A 27,593-nucleotide genomic window follows, 5' to 3' on the forward strand; every position below is an offset into this window, starting at 1 on the left:
TGAAAGAAGTTGTTTCCTTAGACCAGGGGTGGGGGTGGGGGTGTCTTTGTAAGGTGGGGTGGAGTGGGGTGAAGGAAGAGGGCGTATGTTTCACCTACCAGACTTCCAGCCTCCAGGAAACAGACCAACTCTAACCAAGGGGCTCTTCCCTGTATTCAGTTGTCAGGTCTCCTGCTAAAAAGGAGGCTGATTTGTTTCCGATGACTCCTGAGTTGCTACCACCGAGTGCCTGCTCTGTGCCAGTTACAGCCACGGTGCATATAAAAGTGGCATCCTCACCCCATCTTACAGAGAAGGAAACTGAGCCAGAGACCCAGGGATTGGGATGCCAACCAGGCCAGTTGCCGTCTTGAGAAGACATCTTTGGCCAGGGTTACCTGGATGGATTCACACTGATAGTGACCAGGGGCCTGAAACTACAGATAGTTCACTCACCCCTCATCAGGAAACATTAATAAGCAAAACACTCACGCATGCGCAGCCCTCATGCCCATCAGAAAGGCTGAGCCAAAAGCAAAGGGAACTGTCCAGGGATAGTTGTCCAAACAAGTTCCGGCCCCGCCTCTATGCTAATGACATGCAGATATATGCAAATTTCCAGGAGCCATCGCTCAAACCTTTGGGAGGAAAGGGGTGACATGGTAGCGGTTGCTATAGAAACCCAAAAGCGACCCCCAACTCTCCCCATCGTACACAGACATGTGCACAAAAGGACTCGGAGCCCGGAGGATCCCAGAACGGCGAGAGTGTGAAACGGAAAGACCCTCGGAGGCTGAGTCCAGCCTGGGGGAGGCTGAGACCCAAGAAAGTCTGGGGAGAGCAGCGTTGTGGGATGCCTTCCACTAAACAGAGAGGAGGAGCCGGGTGGCCCTTTAGGTCCTTGGAGACTCCTACTCCGGCCTAGCAACGCAGCCCCGCCCAGGGTTGCTTAGCAACGCAATCGAGCCTAGCAACCGCCGGCCACGCCCCCTGGCAACAATCAGCCCTAATCCGCGTTCCTGGCTTCCTCCACCGAAAAAGAAAGGCACAGGGTTTGTGGACTATGTCCAGAAGGCGGAGGGAGGTCCTGTTGCCCAGACCCCAGCCTCGAGGAGGCCTGCAGGGTCTCGAGGTCCTGCCCTATCTCGCCCTTCTCTGCCGGAAGAGGTGTCAAGGGTCCTCCCTGGACAGAGGGGAACACTGCCGCTTGAAAGGAGTCCCAGCCTAGTGGACAGAGCCCGTTCTTCCTGCGCGCCGGGAGAGTCGGGGGGTGCAGCAGACGTTCCTCCGTCTCCTGTCCCGCCCACACCCCAGCCCCCACTGCCTCAGGAAAACCATCCAAGTGGCGGCTCAGAATGGAGCTGTAGCGTTGTTGCATTGTAATTCGCGTCGTTTATAGATAGCGCGGAGGCTGTGGCGCTCTAGAGCCCCTCAAGCCCGGAAAGTTTCCACGGAGTCCCTCCCCTCCCTCTGGGTCATCTGTCCAGCTCCCACTTCTGGCCTCATGCCCGCACCCCACCCCTCCGCTCCACTAAATTCCCGCACCCCGCGGAGCCCCAGCTCAGCCTCCAGACCTGCCAGCCCCGACCTTCATCCCAAGGCTGAGGGCCCCCTCTACTGTCCACCGTGGGTAGGGCAGCAGCAGAGCTCACCGGGCCAAGAGGGACTCCCCAAACCATCACAGCGCCAGGCTGGCTTCCGGGTCCAGCAGTGTCCAGGGGAAGGCTGGTTCATAAAGACTTTGGGAAGGAGTGGACGGGGCTGGGGTGCAGTTCCCCAAGGTTAGATCGGTGGTGGGGGGAGGGCGGATCTTGCTATCAGCTCACTACTGGAGCCGGGAAGTTAGTGTCAGTTTCCAGATGCAGTTTGTTGGAGATACACCCAATTACAGCAGCAGCTGTGGTGACATCTCATTCCAGATTCCAGGCAAAGCAGCACCATGCAGGCTTAACAAGAGCCCCCACCCAGGGCCCGCCCATGGCTTTCTCCATTCTCTGCCTGGTCGGAGCATCATCTCCCTGCTTCCTCCATAGTGTAGCACACATGGATGTGTGATCACACACACACACACACACACACACACACACACACACACACACTCGTAGGTACATACACACATTCGCACCCACACAGACATGGAGGGAATTTGGTGGCAGACCCCAACTATGCAAAGACCAAAAAAATCTCAGTAATTGAAAACATTTAGAAACCATTGCAACATGTTTTAATTTCTCCCTGAAAATCTCAGGGTGCCCATGTCCCTCTCAACACCACATCTTTCTCTTGTTCTACTATAGTCCTACCTTAACTTCTATGGCTTCTTCCTCCTAGTGGGTAGGACTTGCAAACAGCCAGGAGAGAGAGCACAATGGGCTGAGTGCAGACTGAGTGGGGGACCCGTGTTGGATCCTTGGCACTGAGTACCACCCGGAGCAATCCCCAAGCACTGGGATTATGAGCTGGGATTATGTAGCCCCTAAACACGGCTATGTATAACTTAGAAACATTGAAAGCTGTTCTGGCGCTGTAGTGATGGTTCAGTACCTTGGGGGAGCTCTGTCTTGGCTATTCCCTCCACTCCCAGCACTTCAGCTATGTCACCTGTCTGTGCAGGAACCCAAACATACCCACACTCTAACCCACAACTACACTTGGCCAGGGCCAGGTTTGCTCTACTGGTCAGCAGATGTTAGTCTCAATTTTTACAAATTTTCTATTGAACCAAAAACCAACATCAGTCAGATTGCAGAACAGAAAACTCTAACAGGACAGGTGTACTGAGCTGACCCCCCTCCTTCTTCACCCTGCCCTTTTCTCCCCAGAAGAGGCTGAGTGTCAGCAGCGGGAGGGAATCCAAGGCTCTCTCCTGGGGGGTGATGGGCAGCTAGGGACACTCAGGGTCACGTTCCCTGGGACACTCAGGACCAGCTTCTTCTGCCGGGCCCAAAGACGAGTCAGAGGCCAAGCCAGGTGGACCAGGTAGTGTGGGGAGCTGGCAGACGAGGCCAAGGATTTCCGGTGTCGCGGTGGGTTGGGCAGATGTGGCAAAGGATGAAGGAGCATGTACCTGGTCTGGACACCCGAGTGAGGCTTGGAGCTGGTGACTCATGGCCACCAGGGACTCAAGATACTGTAGAAGGGCTTGGCGGGGACAGGAGGCCCCGGAGCAGTGCTGGCCATGGCTCTGACCAGCATCTGTTGGTGCTGCTGGATGGGGATGCCAGGCCTGGACCCAGTGCAGTTCTGGGGGACGCTGTCCTTGCTCAGGACGCTGCCTGATCTCGGGCTCTCCCCACAGTCTTCCCCGGCCTATAGGGGGTCTCTGCCATGTACATGGTATCCTAGGGGTCAGGCTGCCTCTGTCCTGATGTTGCTGGGGTGCAGGAACACCCTTTGGGGGCGCCACCGGCTTCCTGGTCTCTGGCTGGTAGCATCTCAGCTCCACTCGTTTGCTGAAGGAGACTGTCTTGCGCACCTTCCCCTTCAAGAGGCTTGACTCTGCGGTGTCTGGAAGCTTTGCCTTGGGGAGCAGCACAGCCAGCAACAGGCTGGAGTGAGTGACATCCAGGCCTGGAAGGGGGTGGGGGGATTAGAGCAGAGATAGTCAGAGCAACACTGAACCCCCATAAACTGTAGCCCGGCCATAGCAGGCGGATAGGAGGGGACTCTCAGGAATGACTTCCCAGGCATGCTGTGGGTCCCTGAGCTAGCAGGGATGATGTGTGTGTGTGTATGTGTCTGAGTGTGTGAGAAGGAGAGAGAGAGAGAGAGAGAAAGAGAGAGAGAGAGAGAGAGGAGTAATCTCAAGAGATTGGCGTCATGTGGGAACAGGTGTGCCGGGCAGCAAAGGGCACATGGTTTGACCACAGGACACTGGATTCTGTTGACTTCACTGTCCCCAGGACAGGCAGCCCCAAGAATGGGGACAGTCCACTGTTTGTAGACCCAGCCCCAGAGGCCACCAACAGGCCTCTCCTGGAGTCCATGCAGGAAAGGTCAGGTTTGGCCCAGTGAGTTGAGCTGCACACACTCCTCCCTGTCTCAGGTGCAGCCATCCAGAAATTTCTATTTGGGGGCCCAAGATGGGAGGCTGCCTAGCGGGGTGAGCTGGCTGCAACTTTGTCTGAGGAACCAGCTGCAGCCAGCCACTGGTTGGCTATGTGGCTGCCAGTCCTGGTCCCCTGCCTTCTCCCCACCTTAGCCTCGGTGTCTGGGAACAAAAGAAAGGAACTGGTTCCCTTCTGACAGGAATGTTTCCAGTTTTGAGCACACTACATGGACAGTGCAGCACACTCTAGCAGTGAGACACTACCACGAAAAGTGTCACACACTACAACAGAGAAACACTACCACGGTGAGTGTCACACACTACAACAGAGAGACTGCCATGGACAGTGTCACACACTAAGTAGTGAGACCCTACCACGGACAGTGAGTACATTACCACTACACAGGGAGTACACTACCTAACCAGTGTCACATACTACCACTAAATAGAGTCACACACGCAATTAAACAGGGAGTACATGACAACTGAACTCAGTACACGACAACAGGGACTACACTGCAACAGAAAAGGTAGTACGCCACAACTAAATACTTTAGCACACTACAACAGTGTTGCACAGCACAACTGCAGCTAAAGCAGGCGAACACCTGGCATGCAGTGAGTCACAGACCAGGCAGCACCACCATGGTCACTTCTGTCCATCTAAGAAATTCCCTCCCGAGCTGTCTGCCCGTGTGCTCTGTGTTGATCCAGATCTGGTCACCTGGGCCTCCGAGAGGGCGGAATCTGGCCGGCAGTGGCTGGAAGGCAGGCAGGGGCAGCAGCACCAGCCTCATGTCTTCCACGGCGCCCAGGCCGTGGCGCTGCTTGTTGTTGAGGTAGGAGTAGAGGAGGCGGCAGTTCTGCACGTCCCGGGAGCCCTGTGGGCACAGCCTGACCACGCACACGTCCTGCGTTTGCAGGGAGAAGAGCAGGTTTAGGGACAGTCATCCGGGGCACCTGCCAATACCCCTGGCTCATCCAGGGGTCATGCCATGAGTGTGTGCTCGCAGCCCTGGAGGCCCACAGCAGAGGCAGGCCCGCCGTGTGCCCTTACCTTGGCGTCAGCTGGGCAGATGCTGGCCAAAAGGTCCCAGACGGTGCTGGAGGAGATGCAGCCTGCTGAGCGGATCACCTCTGGCAGGGCCTGGGGGCAGTCAGGATGGACAGTGAGCGCTCCAGGTGCCCCACTGCCCAGGACATACTCAACACCAGCCACCAAGGAGCCACAGCCCACAGCAAAGCTGGGCAGGAGTCCCAGAAGGGCCCGACTTTCCTGGACGCCAGTCTCTGTCCCTGCCGGTCCCCCTACAGCTTGTCCTCACTCTCTCCTCTAACCTCGCAACCCTCAATCACTACATCAGCTCATTCAGTCACTCGACTACCACTGGCAAATCATCCTCTGGGTCAGGGAGACCCAGCCCCTCCTGGCTCCTTCCTGCTCACACCTGGGGTCACAGGTGTGCTTTACCCTGGTGTCTGAGGATGAAGGTGGCATTTCATTTGCTCCTGTGCCCAGCACAGGGCCAGGCCCAGAGTGGACACCAGGAACTTACTTCAGCCTGAAAGAGGGAGTGGGACGGGAAGAATTGCTGGGGAAGGGGGAGGTGAGGAGTAGCTTTCTGGGCTTCTGCGTGTTGGGGGATCCCGGGACAGGGAGGGACAGGATACCATGATGAGTCGGCAACTGTGTCCTGACACCAGCTGAGCCTTGGCCCGGAACCGCTTGATGGAGAACATGTCCACAGACCCCTCCCAAGGCGGCTGGCTGGGGGCGGCCTTGGGAGGCCCAGCGGATATCTGTGGCCTAGAGGAAGGGCAAAGTCAGGACCTCCCAGCCGCTCCTCACTCACCAGCCAAGTCCTGTGTGTGAGTGGGACTGGGGGCAGAGGGCTGGACTGGTTCGTTCCACTGCCTAGGAGGGGAAACTGAGGCACACAGCAGCAGGATTTGCCCAGGGCCATACAGAAAGGAAAGTCCCAGCTGAGTTTGCTGTTGCACAGAAGATCTTCCCGCACTGGCCCTTCTGCCTCTCCTCAGCCCTTTCTCACACCTGTCCTGGGGTTCCACGGGAGGCTTCAGCTCACTTTGGGGCATCTCTGGAGAGCACACGGGGGCTGGGCTCAAAATGTTCTGGAAGTTGTTGTCCTCCACCTTGCCGGTGGCTTTGAGAGATTCCTGCAGCTCACACGTGGGGTCCGGGCCTGCGAAGATCAGAGGCAGCAGCTGGACCGGGGCCAGGCAGCGCAGCAGACGTAGGCCCCCACCCTGCCACTGTTCCTGCTGAACCCCGCATGCAGCCCCTCCAGTCCATCCACGCACCCTCCTGCATCTCCCTCCCACCCGTGCCGATGTGGCTGCTGGGGTCCGGGGCGTGGGGCTTGTGCTGCTCGGTGGGGTCCTCCAGCACGGGGGGCATCACGGGGCCCTGGAAGCAGAGGAGAGAGGGGCACAGTGGGCGGGGGCAGCTTGGCCAGCGCCATGAGCTGTGAACTTCGGGGAGCGGGGCACATTTCCCCGAAGATGACACTCTTGTTTTCCAAAGGGACCCTGGGCTTGGTAACAAAATTATGGGGAAAACCAAAATCAACCCCTTTCCTCCCACCACAGAGACAACTGTCACTCTTTTGGCATTCCTGGTTTTAAAGGTTTTTCTATATATACGAGTTTGGGGTGGGAGTGTGCATGTGTGTGTGTGTGTGTGTGGGGGGGGGTCCTTCTGCTAAAATGATAGGGATCAAATGTTCAACCCGGCACCTCACTTTGTCCACAAATCACTTCTGAGGCGGCAGGCCCTCCTAACACGCCAGTCACATGGGACTGTGGGACGGGACATGCTCTGAGACACGTGCCTCTGGCACTGTCAGTGGGTGCCACAGAGAGTGGCCTACACACCGTGGGTGCCACCGAGACACCGTGCCACATCTCCAAGCCCTTGTATGGAACAGAATGGGTCACAGCCCCACAGCCAGAACCCACGGCTGGACCAGGGCATCCCTCCTGGTCCCAACAGATCCATCAGGAAGGAAGGCAGCTGCACACAAGAGAACTTGGGGGGGGGGGGCTGGAGAGATAGCACAGCGGATAGGGTGTTTGCCTTGCATGCGGCCGACCCGGGTTTGATTCCCAGCATCCCATAGGGTTCCCTGAGCACCGCCAGGAGTAATTCCTGAGTGTAGAGCCAGGAGTAACTCCTGTGCATCGCTGGGTGTGACCCAAAAAGCAAAAAAAAAAAAAAAAACAAGAGAACTTGGGGTCGAACTGCCCCAAGGAGCGGGGCAGTGACAGTGAGCAGGCTCTGCCCAAAGTCCCCTGGCTCACCCAGACCCGGTGCAGTGCCCCTGCAGATGGTGGCCTTAGCTGGTGCAGCAGGACAGTGGGGCCCCAGCCAGGCTCCACTTACCACCAGGTCCTCGAGCGTCAGGGTCTGGTCCGTATCCCGCAGGATCTCCACCTCCCCCTTGTGGGTCACTTTGAAGGCCGGGAGGTGGTGTGGCTCCTTCTGTAGCTGCTCAAGGAGTTCCAGGCCCTGGCGGGGCACAGCGGCCCTGCTCAGCAGGCTGGGGACCGGGCACCCAGAGCCCAGGGTGCTTTCCTGCCTGGGGACCTTCGCCCGGGGCTCCTGCTCCTGCACACTGCTGCCCCTGGCCTTCCCTGTCCAGGAGAGCCCTCCGCCTTCCACCCTGTCCCTCCACATCCCACTCATCCCTCCAACTCAGGCGTGGCCTCCTCCAGGAAGCCTTCTTGAACTTCTCCTTCACTCCCAAGTCAGACTGCCCCGCCTACTCTATGCCTGGCAGAGGGAGTGTGGTCATTCACAAGGGGCAGGCTCTGGAAGCCCGCCAGGCCAGGAGGAAGACTGGCGCAAGGGGCAAGCTCTCCACTGCTTTCAGCTCTGAGGAATTAGATTAAGGGTGTCATATTAAGCAGCATGAGTAATGTGTGTGTCCTCGGACACACTATTTGGGATTCTTAGCATGAGTTAGTGGCATGGCCCTGCAATGTGTCCTGAGAGCGTGTCCCTTCCCAAACCCCTGGAGTAAAGAGGTCCCACCCTCACTGGCCAGAGTATGAAGAGCCTCACCCCTGCCTCAGTCTCTCCACTCACTGGGCCACCAACCAGCACCAAGAGAGCAGTCCCAAGGCCCAGTCAGTACCGGCACCAGGTTGGGAAGAGCCCTCTGGACACAGGACATATGAGGGAGGTGGCTCCCCCATCCTAAGGCAGCAGAAAGATTTTTCTGGGGTTACTGAGGCTGGGCTGGGAGCTGAGGCACTTCAGGGGCTGTCACTCCCGAATGATGACAGGTGAGTGCCCACGACCCCATATTCTGGGCGCTCCCCGCTGGTCCCCCTGACGCCCAGACCAGCCTCAGTCAGGAGAGTGAAAGGCCTCGTCAATGGCCGGGCCCCTTACCTCTCTGCCCTCCGTGCTCGGGCTGTATGGGGCAGGAGCCCTGGCTCTCCCCTGTCTCTCCTGCTCCTCCATTCCGGTGCTCAGTTGTGTGGTCACATCCAGTCACACGGCCTATCCTCACTGCCCTCCTGCTGCCCGTCACCCCCATAGTTGGATCCCCACGACTCACCCTTTTCTCCTCCTGGTCCCGCCAGCGGGCCAGGTCCTGGGGCGCCAGTTGAATGGAGCTCATGCGCACCAGGCCGTGCGGGGGTACAGACCCGCGAAGCACTTTGAGAAACAGCTCCTGTGGGGCCCGGAGAGGGACTACGGCTCTGCTCCGAGCTCCCCTGCCCGCCACCCCAGTCCAGAGCCCCACTCACGGGATTCCGGGGGTCCTGCAGGTTGAACAGCAGACTGCGGTACTTGTTCTTGTAGTGGCCATTGGTGGCCTGTGTCAGGCCGAAGAGGGCAGCTTCAATGCCCACGGCGATGCCCTCCACGGCCTCCCTGCTCAGCGCCAGGTCCGGGAGCTCCTGAAGGCTGAGGTGGGGCCGGGTGCTGAGCTGGGTGCGTAGCCAAGTGAGCTCTCACTGCACTCACTGGCCCCTCTGGGCAGGGACCACCACAACACTGGCGGCATCCAGGGGACCTGAACCAGCTTTCTGAGTGACAGTGGTTTCGAGGGCAAGTGTGGCCTGAAGCCAGAGCCACGTTCAGATCTCTGCCCCTGGCAGGCTCCCTCTACCCTGCCCCCACATCACAGCCCTGGGGCCCCGTAGGTGGCAGGATGTCAGGGAGTGAGCCACTGTCCATGTAGGCTGGGCATAAGTGACTTTACCGGCTCCAGAGCACCTTCTGCATAGCACGGACCACAGTGTCCCGCACGGCAGCTTCTGGGGAGGGCTGTCCTGCGGGGAAAGAAGGCCACTGGTTTTCAGGGTGCTCAGGGGCCGGGGAGGGGAGACTCGGTGCCTTGGGCAGACGGGCAGGGAAGGGATTGAGGCTTCTAGAAAGTCAGGCTGGGAGAAGAGCAGGAAGCCAGTGGGTAAAAAACGGCTACGGGTTGGGGGGACTCCCAAGAGGGTGGATGGGGTCCCCAAAGACCTCTGCTTAGGGTCCACCGCCACCCCTCACCTGCATCCTCACCCCTGTCCTGCTCAGCAGACGTCTCTTCAGCCTCCTGGGGGTGCCTCTGTGGGGGAGAGGGAGGAGCAGAGGCTGGACCCCAGGGGGACACTTGCCTCCCTTCCGCCACCTTCTCCTGGGCTGCAGCCTCAGCCCCCGCCCTTAGCACCGGCCCCCGCAGAGAAAGGACATGAACATCAGGGTGGCCCCTGAACATGCACAGGAAGTGAACCCTGGGCTGGCAGGGTAGGGGCGGGGGTGGGTGGGGGCAGAGAGGCAGGCAGTGCCCAGGTCTGTCCTGGGAGCTGCCTGGAATGAAGGCCAGAGGGTTGGTCAGGTGCAAAGGCGGCCACTGCTCTGGGGCCATAGTCTTGCCAGGCCAGAACTCCGAGTCTGGGGTCAGGAGCCAGCCAGGCATTGCTCTGGGTTCTGTGCGTATGGGCAGGTCAGCGCTTGTCCTGCCACGGGGCCATCTGTGCTGGGAAAGGGGAGGGGATGCACCCCCCGGGATCTGTACCTGGCGGGCAGTGGGGCACAGGGCCTTGCACCTCCTCTTTCTCCTGGGCCTCCTGGCAGGAGAGGCTGCGCTGACCTCCATCATGTTCTCCAGAGGCTCCAGCTGCAGAGGCTGCGGCCACTCTGCCTTGGCCTGGCCAAGGGAGCCCAGGAGGAAGATCACCGGCCCTGCAGCCATCTGTGGGGAGAGGGGACTTCAGAAGAGGCAGTGACCACTGTCCTCCCTCTGCGCCCCACGGGTCTCTCCCTACCTGCCTGGAGCACATAAGGCAGGAGCCTATACTCATTCCCAACCCCTTGACCACCCAAGTTTCCTGGGGTCTGGACCCTGCCATGAGGCCACCTCATCCTCGGGACGGGAGACCCCAGCATAGGAAGGGCCTGAGTCCTCCTCATCCCACCGAAAGCCGCCTTCCCAGAGTTCTTTGGGAACTAGGACCTGGCCCCTCCGAAAGGCTGCCCCTTTGCTGCTCTGAAAGTCCTTCTTGACCACTGCAGGGTGCTGAGAGGGCTGGGGGTCTTCTAAGGAGCCACCAAGGCCATCCCGCTCCCCCCTTGCTCAGGTGTCCCTGAAGCTGATCACTCAGCCCAGTGCTCGCACTTCCCAGGCTGGGGAGAGTATGAGGGGTCATAACAAGAGTCCCCTTTCTCCTTCCCTTTCTCTCGCTTTCTTCAGGCCATTATGGCACGCAACGTGTTTATTCTGTTAACAGCAAACCATGGGGCACCGCGTGGCAAGCAGGGGGGCGGGTATAAAGGTGAGCCTTGAGGAATGAATGCTTATGAATTTGTCAGGGAGCAAGGCTGGGGCAAGACTGAGACCCTGTCCTGGGAGCGGGGGGCCTGGGTGCTCTGCGGGAGGGCACAGCCAGGTGGGGCTGGGAGCCAGGACCTCCTCTAGGTAGAGGATGCCACCCAGACACCAGACCTGGGCAAAGGGAGGAAGAGGAGCAGTAATAAGGAATAAAGGTAGAGGGAGAGTACAGCAGGTAGGGTGTTCGCCAAGCACACAGCAGACCTGGGCTCGATCCCTGGCACCTCATCTGGTCCCTTGAGCCCTCCAAGAGTGATCCCTGAGCACAGAGCCAGGAGTCAGCCCTGTGCACCACCATGCATGTCCCAAATACAAAGCGGGGGTGGGGGGGGGGAGAAAAGACTTACATAGCACACTCGCTTCGCCCCACAGGGCATTTTCATTTCCTCCTTGGGGAGAGAGGATCAGAGATTAGAACCCAGAGGAGCCAGAGAAACCCACTGCAGATAGATCAGGACATCCACAATCGGCAAGAACGATGCCAGCTCCACGGTCACGAGAAGGGCCGCCTCACACCCACCACAGAATGAGGACAGTGCAGTGTGCATCAGAGGGGCCACCATTAATAAAGGTGACTGTCATTCCACGGCTCTCTCTGTCCAGTAAAAAGGGTGAGTCGCAAGGACACTACCGCCACTAGGGGTTAAGTAGCTGGCCCTGGAGGAAGCGTGCCATTCATGAGCTTCCTGAGGTCTCAGAACCACTCTGCAACCATTTGACAGATGGAAGAACTGAGGCTTGGAGAGGCTCTGGCAAAGCCCGCAGATGGAGCAGCGGAACTAGGATAGAACTAGCTAGTTCCGTGGCAAGGGCTGTTGGAGTCATAGCACTGCGAATAGTCCACTTGCTTTGCACAAGGCTGACACAGGAATATGCCCCGAGCATTTTCTGGGTGTCCCCCCATATTGGGGGGAGGATGTTAGATATCTAGTTCTGTCTGGGGGGATGAAGATAGCTAGTTCTGTCCGGGGAGGAGGGTGTAGATAGCTAGTTCTGTCTGGCGGTGGGGGAAGGGCAGGGCTGAAGGTAGCTAGTTCTGTCTGGTGGTGGGCAGTGAGCGGTGTGTGGGTGGGGGTGGATAAAGATAGCTAGTTCTTTGGAGTGGGGGGAGATAGCTAGTAGATAGCTAGTTCTGCCCGATGCAAAGTCTGGGCACTTCTTTTTTTTTTTTTTTTAAGTCTGGGCACTTCTCAGTGGGGCCGCGGGGAGAGCACTGGCTGACAAGATTCATGGAAGCTGTCAAGGCACATTTGGCGTAACAGCAAAAACAGGCGGTGGGACAGTAAGTGTTGCATAAGCCCATTTATGTAAATATGGATTTGCGGCTAGCACAATGGAAGTTATCTCTGGAGGATGAAACTCCAAGGGGACTTTCCACTTGTAGACATATGGTATTTACATTATTCAAAACATGAATGCATTTCCTTTATGCTCAGAAACATTTTTTAAATTAAAAAAAAAGTTTAGAACAATGTGTGCAGTGTGCTACCGTTTATCTTAAAAAACGAGACGAATTAAAAACTTTCTCTTTGCCGAGTTTCCAGAAGGAGCCACAATAACCAACAACCAGAGGAAAGAACAATGAGCCAAGAAGGAAACTGTTCACTTTTTTCTTTCTGAAACCAGGGGAATGATTGAGTCTTTCAGAAAAGTCCACTGAGAAGTCAGGGAAGAAACAGGGAACTTCTGTGAAGTGGGAAACATATTAAGAACTGCCCTCTATGGGGGCCAGAGAGACAGTAACACAGGGGTTAAGTCTATGGCCTTACATGTGGCTGACATGTAAGGTTCCTGGTTCCTGGTTCGATCCCTGGACGCACCTATGGTTCCTTGAGCACCGCCATGAAAGACCCCAGAGCACAGAGCCAGGACCCTAAAGCCTTAAATACAGCCAGGTGTGGTTCAAACATGTCCACCCCCGAGCAACAATAGTCTTTTCCAGTTAAGAACCCTGTAGCAGGGCCTCTCTCTGGGGTGTATACTCCAGCGTTGTGAGGTTTTAAGACAACATGCAGCAGAATCAGATTAGCAAAGACTTTGATACCGGATTTGTCAGCCCAGAATACAAAGTAGGCATGTGTGATATGTTTAAAGAAATAAAGGAAGGAGTCAAAAATATAAATGAAGGCCACTTCCCCACCAAAACGACCAAGCAGCCTGGCTGGGAACCAAATCCAGCCTCTATAAAGAAAATAAGAATAAAAATAGTAACGACAGTTTTAGTAGTAATAATATTAACCAAATGCTAGGTTTAATAACACACTAGATACGAACTGAAATGTGTTAGTGAACTGGGAGATAGTTTAGAAGATATTATCTAGAATCTTCACAGTCCAGAGAATGTGAAACATGCCAGAGACACGAAGGAGAGAATGAGAAAGGGTGATTAACTGAATTTCCAGGAGAGGGGACAGTGGCTGGGGCAGTGGCAGCATCTGAAGATCTATGGCTAAAATCTTACCCCTGAACTGAGAGAAGAAAGCACTCCAGAGGTTCAAAATGCTCGGGGAATTTCCAATGGGATGAATCCCCACCTAGCTGCATCCGAGTGGAACACCTCATTAAGGATATCTTGAAAACATCAACAGGAAAAAGCAACAGCAAGCACCGGAAATGGGCGACCACTGCTCTGAATGTGCACATTTGGGTCCATTCCATCCTCACCGTGAGCCTCTGACCCTCAGACCAGGGTCGCCCCACCTTCCAGAGAGGAACCGAGGCCCACAGGTTCCTCTAGAGGCTAAGCAGCTAGCCTGGCAGCACACAGGCTAAATTTAAAAATTATTTAAAACAGGATATTCTCATTATACTTAAAGAAAAAAACTATCAACTAGAATTAAAATTTTCTTTCTTAAAATGAAAAAAAAAATAATTTGGAGGCTGGAGCAACAGTACAGTGGGTAGGGTACTTGCCTTGCCTGAAGCTGACCGGGTTTCAACATCCTTGATACCACATAGGGTCCTCCAAGCCCCACCAGGAGTGGCACCTGAGTAAGGGCTGATATGGCCCCCACCAAATAGTTTTTTTAATTATTGGAAAAAACACCAAGAGAGTATTTTCCTAATAATTTATTTTTCTCAATAAATAAAATGTTAAAGGATAAACATGAGACAGGAAGAAAGGACAAATTGTCCCAGATAGAAAAGCTGAGAAGCAAGGAGGAATTCTAAGCAAAGAAAATCATAATTATGCTGTAAATCTAAAACATTTCTGATTGTATTAAACTATAGTAGTAGTGGATAATTTGTGGGATTAAAAAAGTAAGACAATTGCAAAAAATTACAATTGCAAAAAAAAAAAAGACAGGACCAATTTACTGGATAATAATAGCACACAAATTAGAAGGGTTATTGCTTGGAATTAAAGCATTCCAAGATCCTAAAACGAATATAGAGGGAGACCGAAGCAGTTCTACTCATTACTTTGATAAGCTAAAATTTCTAAAACAATTACAAAAAGAATATAAACAGGGCAGGCCAGAACAACAGTATAGGGGGAGGGTGCTTGCCTTGGTGCAGCCGAGGGTCCATCCTCAGCATTCTACATATTCCCTGCAGCCTGCCAAGAGTTATCCCCGAGCACAGAGTCAGGAGTATCCTGAGCACAAAGCCAGCTTCAGCACGCTGGGTATGGCTCAGACATCTGCGCTCCCCCCAAAAAACCCAAATATGTAAATATGGTATAGAACTCTTCTAAATACTGAAAGGATAAAGAGTAACAAGAAGAAAATAATCAATGTAGGAAGAAGCAATAAAAAGGGCAAAAGTTAGAAGAAGTGCAAGATAAATGCAAAGGGAAAAACAAGACAGCAGGAACCGATTATAATAAATCAATAAATATAACTACAACAAATGTAAATGGAATAAGATTTCAGGTAAATACAAAAATTACCTAACCTTTAAAAAAAGTAAATTCAATTCTCAGGTTCTAATAGACTCATTTCTGGGCTATAAGAATGCTAAAAGGTTAAGGGGGAAAAAAATGAGCAAAATGCGGGAAAGTAAATATCAATCTGGATTTTATAGTCTCTCGGACGAGAGCAGTGCAGTCTCTGCCCCCGCGCTTCCGGTGTTCCTTCCCGGAGTCCCTTGGAGGGGAGCGGGTTGAGCTTTCCTCCCCGCCCCGGCCAGGGCTACGGCAGCCGGAGACCTCCAGGACCAGCCACCACCATGCTGAGACCACTCTCCGCACACCTGAAGGTACTGGCAGAGGGACAAAGCCACGCGGGTTCCGGGGCCGAGACCTCCAAGCCTACTCGAATTGGAGTCGAGCATCTTCCACCCAGATCCTCCAAATTCCAGTAGGCGGGGGTCACACCCACCACCTGGCCCCCTGGCGCCGTGTAATCCCATCAGCGGCCAAGACTCAGAGACTATAAAATCCAGATCCCGGACGAGAGCAGTGCAGTCTCTGCCCCCGCGCTTCCGGTGTTCCTTCCCGGAGTCCCTTGGAGGGGAGCGGGTTGAGCTTTCCTCCCCGCCCCGGCCAGGGCTACGGCAGCCGGAGACCTCCAGGACCAGCCACCACCATGCTGAGACCACTCTCCGCACACCTGAAGGTACTGGCAGAGGGACAAAGCCACGCGGGTTCCGGGGCCGAGACCTCCAAGCCTACTCGAATTGGAGTCGAGCATCTTCCACCCAGATCCTCCAAATTCCAGTAGGCGGGGGTCACACCCACCACCTGGCCCCCTGGCGCCGTGTAATCCCATCAGCGGCCAAGACTCAGAGACTATAAAATCCAGATCCCGGACGAGAGCAGTGCAGTCTCTGCCCCCGCGCTTCCGGTGTTCCTTCCCGGAGTCCCTTGGAGGGGAGCGGGTTGAGCTTTCCTCCCCGCCCCGGCCAGGGCTACGGCAGCCGGAGACCTCCAGGACCAGCCACCACCATGCTGAGACCACTCTCCGCACACCTGAAGGTACTGGCAGAGGGACAAAGCCACGCGGGTTCCGGGGCCGAGACCTCCAAGCCTACTCGAATTGGAGTCGAGCATCTTCCACCCAGATCCTCCAAATTCCAGTAGGCGGGGGTCACACCCACCACCTGGCCCCCTGGCGCCGTGTAATCCCATCAGCGGCCAAGACTCAGAGACTATAAAATCCAGATCCCGGACGAGAGCAGTGCAGTCTCTGCCCCCGCGCTTCCGGTGTTCCTTCCCGGAGTCCCTTGGAGGGGAGCGGGTTGAGCTTTCCTCCCCGCCCCGGCCAGGGCTACGGCAGCCGGAGACCTCCAGGACCAGCCACCACCATGCTGAGACCACTCTCCGCACACCTGAAGGTACTGGCAGAGGGACAAAGCCACGCGGGTTCCGGGGCCGAGACCTCCAAGCCTACTCGAATTGGAGTCGAGCATCTTCCACCCAGATCCTCCAAATTCCAGTAGGCGGGGGTCACACCCACCACCTGGCCCCCTGGCGCCGTGTAATCCCATCAGCGGCCAAGACTCAGAGACTATAAAATCCAGATCCCGGACGAGAGCAGTGCAGTCTCTGCCCCCGCGCTTCCGGTGTTCCTTCCCGGAGTCCCTTGGAGGGGAGCGGGTTGAGCTTTCCTCCCCGCCCCGGCCAGGGCTACGGCAGCCGGAGACCTCCAGGACCAGCCACCACCATGCTGAGACCACTCTCCGCACACCTGAAGGTACTGGCAGAGGGACAAAGCCACGCGGGTTCCGGGGCCGAGACCTCCAAGCCTACTCGAATTGGAGTCGAGCATCTTCCACCCAGATCCTCCAAATTCCAGTAGGCGGGGGTCACACCCACCACCTGGCCCCCTGGCGCCGTGTAATCCCATCAGCGGCCAAGACTCAGAGACTATAAAATCCAGATCCCGGACGAGAGCAGTGCAGTCTCTGCCCCCGCGCTTCCGGTGTTCCTTCCCGGAGTCCCTTGGAGGGGAGCGGGTTGAGCTTTCCTCCCCGCCCCGGCCAGGGCTACGGCAGCCGGAGACCTCCAGGACCAGCCACCACCATGCTGAGACCACTCTCCGCACACCTGAAGGTACTGGCAGAGGGACAAAGCCACGCGGGTTCCGGGGCCGAGACCTCCAAGCCTACTCGAATTGGAGTCGAGCATCTTCCACCCAGATCCTCCAAATTCCAGTAGGCGGGGGTCACACCCACCACCTGGCCCCCTGGCGCCGTGTAATCCCATCAGCGGCCAAGACTCAGAGACTATAAAATCCAGATCCCGGACGAGAGCAGTGCAGTCTCTGCCCCCGCGCTTCCGGTGTTCCTTCCCGGAGTCCCTTGGAGGGGAGCGGGTTGAGCTTTCCTCCCCGCCCCGGCCAGGGCTACGGCAGCCGGAGACCTCCAGGACCAGCCACCACCATGCTGAGACCACTCTCCGCACACCTGAAGGTACTGGCAGAGGGACAAAGCCACGCGGGTTCCGGGGCCGAGACCTCCAAGCCTACTCGAATTGGAGTCGAGCATCTTCCACCCAGATCCTCCAAATTCCAGTAGGCGGGGGTCACACCCACCACCTGGCCCCCTGGCGCCGTGTAATCCCATCAGCGGCCAAGACTCAGAGACTATAAAATCCAGATCCCGGACGAGAGCAGTGCAGTCTCTGCCCCCGCGCTTCCGGTGTTCCTTCCCGGAGTCCCTTGGAGGGGAGCGGGTTGAGCTTTCCTCCCCGCCCCGGCCAGGGCTACGGCAGCCGGAGACCTCCAGGACCAGCCACCACCATGCTGAGACCACTCTCCGCACACCTGAAGGTACTGGCAGAGGGACAAAGCCACGCGGGTTCCGGGGCCGAGACCTCCAAGCCTACTCGAATTGGAGTCGAGCATCTTCCACCCAGATCCTCCAAATTCCAGTAGGCGGGGGTCACACCCACCACCTGGCCCCCTGGCGCCGTGTAATCCCATCAGCGGCCAAGACTCAGAGACTATAAAATCCAGATCCCGGACGAGAGCAGTGCAGTCTCTGCCCCCGCGCTTCCGGTGTTCCTTCCCGGAGTCCCTTGGAGGGGAGCGGGTTGAGCTTTCCTCCCCGCCCCGGCCAGGGCTACGGCAGCCGGAGACCTCCAGGACCAGCCACCACCATGCTGAGACCACTCTCCGCACACCTGAAGGTACTGGCAGAGGGACAAAGCCACGCGGGTTCCGGGGCCGAGACCTCCAAGCCTACTCGAATTGGAGTCGAGCATCTTCCACCCAGATCCTCCAAATTCCAGTAGGCGGGGGTCACACCCACCACCTGGCCCCCTGGCGCCGTGTAATCCCATCAGCGGCCAAGACTCAGAGACTATAAAATCCAGATCCCGGAACCGCGCGGCCGCATTCGCGGCCGCGCGACATCTTATTATCTCATTCCTACTTTGGACAAACTTGCAGGCTGTCGAATGTAGCCTGCCCACAGGGCAGAGTCTGGCAAACTCCCCGTGGCCTACCAAATATGCCAAATACCAGTAACAATGATGGGTCTCATTCTCCTAAAGAGCCCTGAATATAATCTCAGGGCTAGGATGAAAGAGACGTTACTGGGGCCTGCTCGAGGCAATCGACGATTAACAGGATGATGAAATGAAAAATGAAATATCAATGGAAACAAACCTTCACAGAGTGATTCCTGAGTGCAGAGTTAGACGAAGCCCTGTGAACCAGCAGATGTGGCCCCAAAACAAACAAGGAAATAAGCAAAAAACAAACAAACAAACCCAAGATTCAATGAATGGGTGCAGAGAGACAATGCAGCAGGAAGGCATTTGTCTTGCACACAGCCACTCCAGCTGACCCACTGCAATTCCCACCACCCACAAGCACCCTAACCCCTATACTCTAAAAGCAAGAATTTTGTATGGGGGCTTGAAAATGGCCTGGTGGCTAAGGAGCCGACAGTGCAAGTGTGAGGGCCAGAGTTCAATGTCCAGTACTGCTGCACGTACCAAGTATGATTCTGGCCACTCTGCTTTTTTGTGATCCCTGACACCACCAGCAATTTCTGGCCGCAGCATGGCTAGATTGTGCAACCACTGCAACATAAGGGCTCAAGCCCCCAGTGACCATGGCAATGAAAGAGTCTGACCCCCAACAAGCATAAAAAGGGCGCACCCTGAGCTGTGCCTCCCTCAAGCACCACAGTTGGGGTATGTGCGGGTCACCCCCTCTCCTTGCAACAACAGTGAAGGAAAGGCAGAACAATGTAATATTTAAAAATATATAGAGGTGGTTTTCAATTATATAACATCCATATTTTTAAAGTGAAAATTATATACTTTATTTAACTCAGTGTATCCCAAATATTATCATTTCAACATGTAATCTATATAAACGATATTAGTAAGGGGCCAGAGTGATAGTACAGCAGGTGGGGAGTTTGCCTTACATGTGGTAGACCTGGGCTCAATCCCTGGCATCCCATATGGTGCCCCACGCATCGCCAGGAGTAATTCCTGAGTGCAGAGCAAGGAGTAATCCCTGACCATTGCCAGGTGTGCGCCTCCCCAAACAATACACACACACACACACACACACACACACACACACACACACACACACGCAAGATTAAATTTGTTTCTCTCTCTCTTTTTTTGGGGGGGGGCCACACCTGGCTATGCTCCCAGGAATAGCTCTATACTCAGGAATTACTCCTAGCAGTGCTCAGGGGACCACATGGGATGCTGGGTATCAAACCTGGGTGGGCTGTATTCAAGGCAAGCATCTTACCTGTTATACTATTACTCTGACACCCCTTTTTTCTGTTTTGTTTTTTTGGGGGGACAGACTTGGTGGCTCTCAGGGCTTATTCCTGGCTTTGTGCTCAAACTTCACTCCATATGAGGTGCTGTGATTAAACCACGGATAGCCACATACAACACAAGCACCTTACCGCCACTCCCCCAGCTGCCATGCCACACCCCCCTCTCCAGTCCTGAACATTTCTTTTTGACCTAAATCTTTTAAATCCAATGTCTATTTATTTGGACATCTCAGTTTGGACTAGCCAAATGTCAAGTGTTCAATAGCACAAGATAGTACAGAGATAAAGTGCTTGTCTAGCATGCAGCTGGCCTTGGTTTGATCCCCAGCACCACATATAGTCCCCTGAGCCCACCAAGTGTTGGCCCCAAAAATAGCACCAGGAACTAGTGGCTACCATATCAGCTGAGATAAATATCACATTCTCACCTGAGTTCATTAATTCTCTGTGATTAGGTAGCAAACAATAACTGAAAAACAGTAACAGCATGAAACTGGAAATTTTAAGTTACAGTCTTAACTGACATATAGGTCAAGGAAAAACTGATAAAAATTATGAAATCTTGAGAACTGAATGATAGACTGTATATTAAAGTCTGAGATGCAGCTCATGTTATAGAAGTCTCTTTATAGCATCAAATGGCTTTATTAGAAAGGGGGGAAGACTGAAAATGAAAGAAAGAGCCTCATTCTTAAGATATAGAGAATACACTGAAAGGAAGATGACACTGGAAACAAACCACACACTGAGGAGGATCAACAAAGACAAAAATTGCTTCTTTGAAGACACAAAACCCCAGAAACTTCGGTGTTAAGATGTAGAAAAGAGGGAACGTACAACTAAGACACTCTGGAATGAATAATCATGAATGAACAGACACCAAAAGAGACGACGGTGAAATATTTTCACACCAGCAGGCCAATACATTTGAAAACCCAAATAAAATAGATGCATGTGTTTAAAAATATATCTTGCCCAAACTGACTCAAGGCAAAAATTATTTTAAAAACTATGTGTGTGTCGGGGGAGGGGGCCGTGACAGGACCATGCATGCATACCATGTGCTCTATTGCTAAGCCACATCCTGACCCTCAAGCAAAAAGTTAAAACTGAAAAACCCACAGTTCAGAAGTAAATGGAAGCAGGAGGAAGGAAACGAATTCCAGAGAAAAGACCCGTCCAGACTTTTTTTTTTTAACCAGAAATTCTACTGAAATATTTAAATAACAAACAATTCCCATCTTCATAAAAATGACTGCAGCAAACAGAGAAGACATTCTGCAATTCACCCATGAGACCAGATAAACCCGATACCGATCCTCACCGGGATTGTAGGAAATAAATCACTTCGAGTGAGCTAATTTCAACTGAAATATAAAATGCTGAAACCAAATACTATCAAAATGAATTTAGAAGATATGAAAAAAGATATACACTGGGGGGACAAAGTGACTGTACCATCAGCAGGATGCTTGCCTTGCTTGTGGCCGACTCAGGTTTGGTCCCTAGCACCCCTTAAAGTCGCCTGAGCCCGCCAGAAGTAATCCCTGAATTTAAAGCCAGGAGTAAGCCTGCGCACCACTGGGTATGACCCTGAAACAAAATAAAGACAAAACAACAGCAACAACAAATTTAACATATAAACTATCAACTTGAGTTTATTGCAGTACTTCAAGACTGACTTAACATTTAAAATTCAACGCATCAAATTTACTGTTGGGGACCAGAGCAATGTACAGTGGGTAGAGTGCTTGCCTTGCACACGTCCAACCTGGGTTTGATCCCTGGCACCCCACGTGATCTCCAGAGTCTGCCAGGAGTGATCCCTGTGTATGGAGCCATTAGTAAATTCTGAGCACTGCCGAGAGAGGTGAAAAATTACTGCTAGTAGCAAGATATTAAATCATAATATTGTAAAATGCACTCTCCCTATAAATAATTAGAGAAAACATAATAGAAGGGAACTTCCTTATTTGATAAATAGCATCTATTTTAAAATACATCAACCATACTACTCAAGGTAAAATCAAGATGAGATTTTCTTTAAAATCTAGAATAAAACAAAGGTTCTTACTATCATCTTTTCTATTTAATACTACATGAAAGATCTCAGCCAACACAATAATGAAAGGAATGGGGGCGTGGTAGATATAATAAATAGAAGCAATAAAATTGTCATTATTTGTGAATGATATGACTGTCTACATTTAAAAAAAAAAAAGCAAAATTCTGATAAGAATTCAGAAGTCCCTCTAAAATCAATAGCATTTTTGTATGTCAGCATCAATTAAAACTGCAATTTTTAAAAGTTAGCATTTAATAATGGCACCAAAATTATAAATTCCTCTTCTAGCTACGCAGCCAAAGAATATGTAAACACAAATTTGGAAGATAAATGACTACAGATCCCTACATTTATCAGAGTATTATACACAATAACCAGAACACAGGAACAACCTAGGCACCCACTGTTGGGTAAGTGGCTAAAGGTGTGGTAGACACGCACCGTGGAACACTACTTAGCTATAAAAATATAAGAAAGGAGACATTTTGCCATTTGCAACATGAACAGAACTTGAAGGGATTATGCTATGTGGAATTAAGTCAGAAAGATAAAGACAAATACTGTGTGGTCTACTCATGTGGAGAATATTCTTTATAAACAATGCAAGCGAACAAAGCGAAATCAAAAAATCGTTAGATTCTGACAGAAAGGTGGTTACTAGATGGGAAGGGGTAGAGGCAATCAACTGGGCAGTATTGGAAGGGAACTGGGCCATTGGTGATGGGCACGATACAGCGTTGTGCATTCACTGAGGTGTAAAAATGTACTCTTGAAACTTATCTAGAGTTGTAAACCAATATTATATATCCCTACACACAGATACACACACACAAACACACACACACAGACACACACACACACATAGTCAATAGAGCAAAAGAAAGACTACAATCCATGAAGTGGTTGAAGCAAAAAGCTTTGATGCGGAATCTAATCAAAAGTTCTACACTCAATCACCAGCTCACAAGAGACACTGAAGACGTTTAGCCACAGCCTGGGGGTGCGGCAGAAGCAGGACAAATCACCTAGTTTCCTCTGAAACAAGAGAAACAAGATGTGGAGAGAGAAACTATGGCGTGAAAGAGACTTGAAGGCATTCCAACCCACTGCAGTGCGTGGGTTTTACCTTAGATCTAGACTTCAGAAGGCAAAGCATAAAATCAATTATCTTTATGAGACTGTTAGAAGCTTGGACATCAAATATTTATTAATATGTGGGAATTATTATAAATTCTGTAAGTAAGATAATGCATAGTTTCTAAAGTCGGGTAATGAGTGTTTCCATGCCAAGGGCTGGCTAATTTTTTCTGTAAAGAGATAAAAAAGTATTTTAGGCTTGCTGGCTATATGTTCTCTACTGGATCTACTCTATTCTGTCATTGTAGCATAAAGTCAGCCATAGACGGGCTTTATTAATAAGCAGTGTTTGGAACACAGATGCCTGCATTTCAACAAAAATCTATGCATAAAATTCATTGAGGTGACCAATCCATGGGCCATAATTTGCCAACTCTTGCTTATATCACTGTCACTGTCCTCCTGTTGTTCATCGATTTTGCTCAAGCGGGCCCAGTAACATTGTGAGCCTTGTTACTGTGTTTGGCATATCGAATACATCATGGGTAGTTTGCTTACATAAATATACATATATATGATTCTCATAACAAAATTTAAAAAAACAGATTTTTACAACAAATGGAGAAATATACTATGTTTATGGATTTAGAAGACTCAATATTGTAAAGATGTCAGTTTTCCTCAAACAATTCTAGGTTCAATAGTGTTCCAGTCAAAATCCCAACAGATTTGTGTGTGTGAAATTGATGAGAGTTTTGTAACAGATATATGGAGGGGCCAAAGAATGTTAACGTAGAGACAGATCCTCTTGAAATCAGCAAAGTTGGGAGACTTATTTCACCATTCATCAGAATTATTAATAAGCTGTTATACTTAATATTCATGCTACTAGCAAAGGGAAAGAAATCTGATTAAGGTGAGTATAGGGAGATCAGAAGCCAATCTACATATGTGGAGACATAATGTACGATAGAGCTGTCAGTGTACAGAAGTGGGGAAAGACAGAATTCTCAACTTCATCTCACTTCAATTCAACTTCCACTTCTGGGTATATAAACATCAGAAATATCTGCATTTATTTCTATACCAATGTTTACAGCAGCGTTATTTGCAATTTCCAAATGGTGGCAAACAACCCCAAAATCCATCACCAGATGAATGCAGCCAAATAATGTGGTGCAGGCATACATAAACTACTTTCCAACCTTTAAAAATAATGGAATTCTAGGGGCCGGAAACTTGTCCTACCCACTGTGTGTTTGATCCCTGGCATCCTATATGACCCCCTGAGCACCATCAGGAGTAATTCCTGAGTGCAGAGCCAGGAGTAATACCTGAGCACTGCTGTGTGTGGCCCAAAAATTGGAAAAAAAAAAAAGAAAGAAAGAAAAAGAAATTCTGGGCCAGAGAGATTGCCTTGTATACAGCTGACTGTGTTCAATCTTTGGCACTGCCTATGGTCCCCAGTGCCCTGCCAGGAGTGATCTATGAGCTCAGAACCAGGAGTAAATCCCGAGTACAGCTGGTGTGGCCCAAAAAAACAAATAAGAATAAAATTCTGACACATGCTACAATATGGATGAGCCTTGAAGACATCATTCCAAGCAGTCAATCATTAAAGCATAAATAGTACATAATTCTACTTATGTGAATTATATGTCACTTATATCACTATTATATGTCACTACATATGTCATTACAGTAGTCAAGCAGATCAGGACAGTTAGAATAGTGGCATCAGGACCTGGGGGTAGAATTATTGAATTATTGTTTCTGTATTGTTCAATAAAGAAATGTTAGTTGTTTAAATTATTGTTTAAAAGCTGTAAGATTTGTATTTGGGAAGATGAATCAATTCTGAAGATGATGGTGTTAGTATGAATTACATAATGCTATTGAACTAGATATCTAAAATTGCTTTAAATGGTCAATAACATGTTAAATATACTTTACTAAAATAAAATGTTTAATATCTATAAATTTCTGCTCACCAAAAAATACCACAGAGGGAAGCAAAATATGACTCATTCTGGATCACATATTTGGGGAGTCTCTGATTAGGGAACTATTTCTAGAATATACAAGGACTCCTCGAGATCAATACCCAAAATTTAAACAACAAAAAAAAAGACATAGAGGAAAAGACCTACCCGGGAGAGCCATAGTGTGTACAATGATCTTCCTGGGTTTCAAAGAAAAATTAAAACAACCCTGAGACCCCAGAGAGTGTACCACTCTGGCAACATCTGAATTCAGATCACATCAAGAGTTGGAGCAGCTGTGGAGCCCCTGAAAAGCATGGGCTGCCGGAGGGAGTCAAGCGCCCTAGTGCAGGTGGGGCTGTGTGCACCTGCCACCTAGCAGTCCCACGCTCAGAACATTCCCTGGAGATACTCTTGCCCATTGTTACCAAAAACAAACAAACAAACAAACAAACAAACACCACTGATCAGCGATGTAGGTCAAAGACAGAGCATTGTCATAAGGCCCTGGCTTTGAGTCCCAGCACCACTGTGTGTATGTGTGTGTGTGTGTGTGTGTGTGTGTGTGTATGTGTGTGTGTGTGTAGGGAGTATCAGGGTGGGGAGGTCATTACAACAGCACCATGTGTAAGAGAAAAAAAAAACTACAAAAAGCTAAGCCCAAGGGCCAGGGAGATGACTCGACAGTCACCAGCACAAGCAAGGGCCTTGTTTGAACCCCAGTGCCACCTGGTCATGGTCCTGAGAACACTGAAGGATGTGTTCTTGGTGGCCCCCAAACATAGCAGTTGCCCTGGTAGCTCCAACACCACTGGGCATAAGCCGTGGACCATCTGATTCAGCTGAACATGTGTGTGTGGTGGGGGGAGGGGATGGTGGCTGGAGGCTCATTCAAAAGAGGGAAGCTGGGGAGACAGAACTGGGGTAAAGGCCTATGTCTTGCATGCAGCCAACCCTGGTTCAATCCCCATATCAAACACTAAGGCCTGAGCAGCAGGTCTTAATGTGCGATATGGGGGTCGTCACATTGAACCACTGTCCTGGTTGGCCAAGAATTGCCAGAAGGAGTCCCAGGTCTCCTGAGAACCACTTAGGACTCCCTCCCCAAAAGAATGCAACAAAAAACAAGAAATGAAGAGCTGAGTCAGGATTGTACAGAGATAGTACAGAGGTTAAGGTGCTAGTCTTGCATTTAGCAGTCTCTGGTTCCAGCCCCAGCACCACCAGGAGTGATCCCTGAACACAAAGCCAGAAATGATCCTGAACACAGTCAGGTGTGAAGTGCCCTCCGACCCCCCAAAAGGAAATAAACTGTGGCATAATCAGATAAAATACTTGCTGCCAACACAGAGAATCTGAGTGATCCCGAGAAGGCTCATCTCTGTGCCTCAGCTCCTCTCCAGTAAAATGGGGGTAAAACCAGGATCAACTTTGTAGTACTGAGGCAAGAATTAATGGGCTGAAGTGATAGTACAATGGGTAGGGTGTTTTCCTTGCATGTGGCCAACCTGGGTTCAATCCCTGGCATCTCCTGTGATCCTCCGAGCACTGCCAGGGGTAATTCCTGACTACAGACCCAAAAGTAACCCCTGACCACTACCAGGTGTGGCCCCCAAACAAACAAAATTATTGTTCTTTAAGGTTTCAAGGGTGCTCACCTTGCACACAGACAATCTGGGTTCATCCCCAGCATCCTATAGAGTCCCACTGAGTTCAGGGAGTGACCTTTGAGCACAGAACCAGGAGTAAACCCTGAGCATCTTTTTGGTGTGGCTCAACACCTCTCCACCAACCCTCCAGCAAAAACAAAACAGAAAAAAACTCTTACAGTGGACTGTAAGGGTCACTGGATGCCTGCCCTCCAGATGCCCTCTGACCCTCTGACTTGGTCTTTCCTTGCTGACTCTCCTACCTCACTCCTCCCTCATCTCTATCCCACAGTGCTCCAAGACCGCTCCTGCTTTGGACGTTGGCAACTGCTCTCCTCCCTACCTCAGAACACCTTCTTCCTGTGCCCAGATGGGGCCCGCCTCTGCCTTCCCTCCCAGCTGTCACCTGGGAAGACTCATCTGCTCTGGGGTTTCCAGAGTCACATGCACTTCAGGTTCCACCTTAACGACAGCTACTTGCATGTTTCCCTTAACTAACCTCTGAGCTTCCCTAAAGCACCCCCGACCCTTTCACCATAAAGTTCCATAAAAATCCAACCTCTTAGCCAAGCTTTTGGCAGCCGGACCCGGAGCATGGACGCTGAAATTTAGGGACAAATTCAAATCCCAGCTCTACCACTGATTGGCTGTGAGACCTTGAGCGAGTCTCTTACCTTCTCTGCATCCTAGTGTTCTGAATCAGTAAAAGGGGCACAAGAATAATTGACTTCAATGCAACTGAAAGACTAAGTACTGGAGGTTGGCATGGAAGCCCCTGATGTACAGTCAGCACTCGGTACAGCATGGGCCCGGAGCTGCTGTGCACCTCCTCACTCGGACAGGCAGAGCAGGAGCACCGGGCAGTCACCCTCCTGCCCTCTGCCACCCCAGTCTTGGCGCAGCCTCAAATGCCCCCTGCCACAGCAAGGCCTCAGGACAGAGAAGGGAGTTTTACCCCCACCCACAACCCTCTTAGAGTCACCATTTCGAACCAGCTTCTATCACCAGATTCCCCAAATTCTGGGTCACAGCTGATCCCCATTCCCAAGAAGCCACTAAGACTCAGAAAAGGGACATGACCTGTCTGTCGCAAGTCACCCTTTTTGGTGGCCAGAAGCAGAGTCAAACTTGGAGGTGGTCCCTGGCACATGCCAGAAAACTGCCCCGAAGAAGGTGCAAAGGGTCCAGGCCAGCTGGACACCCTGCCCACGACTGCCTGCCCACACTCAGTCCTGGGCT

At 52.0% G+C, this 27,593-nt stretch overlaps 1 protein-coding gene across 1 annotated transcript in view; it reads right to left on the bottom strand.

Annotated features, from left to right (window-relative positions):
• Window positions 1-2,863: 2,863 nt before the first annotated feature.
• SPOCD1 (SPOC domain containing 1) overlaps window positions 2,864-27,593 on the bottom strand; it is a 31,089-nt gene continuing 6,359 nt past the window's right edge. The window contains exons 4-16 of the mRNA XM_056123490.1: window positions 11,229-11,270; window positions 10,069-10,245; window positions 9,561-9,618; window positions 9,265-9,334; window positions 8,807-8,966; window positions 8,614-8,730; window positions 7,431-7,556; window positions 6,371-6,455; window positions 6,081-6,231; window positions 5,699-5,834; window positions 5,085-5,174; window positions 4,752-4,938; window positions 2,864-3,549 (exon numbers count right to left, since the gene is read on the bottom strand). Coding sequence (XP_055979465.1) covers window positions 2,864-3,549; window positions 4,752-4,938; window positions 5,085-5,174; window positions 5,699-5,834; window positions 6,081-6,231; window positions 6,371-6,455; window positions 7,431-7,556; window positions 8,614-8,730; window positions 8,807-8,966; window positions 9,265-9,334; window positions 9,561-9,618; window positions 10,069-10,245; window positions 11,229-11,270 — 2,085 coding nt within the window. The remainder of the gene's footprint in view (window positions 3,550-4,751; window positions 4,939-5,084; window positions 5,175-5,698; window positions 5,835-6,080; window positions 6,232-6,370; window positions 6,456-7,430; window positions 7,557-8,613; window positions 8,731-8,806; window positions 8,967-9,264; window positions 9,335-9,560; window positions 9,619-10,068; window positions 10,246-11,228; window positions 11,271-27,593) is intronic.

The sequence above is a fragment of the Sorex fumeus genome, unplaced genomic scaffold, assembly GCF_029834395.1.
Source record: "Sorex fumeus unplaced genomic scaffold, SorFum_2.1 ptg000047l, whole genome shotgun sequence".
NCBI classification, from domain to species: domain Eukaryota; kingdom Metazoa; phylum Chordata; class Mammalia; order Eulipotyphla; family Soricidae; genus Sorex; species Sorex fumeus.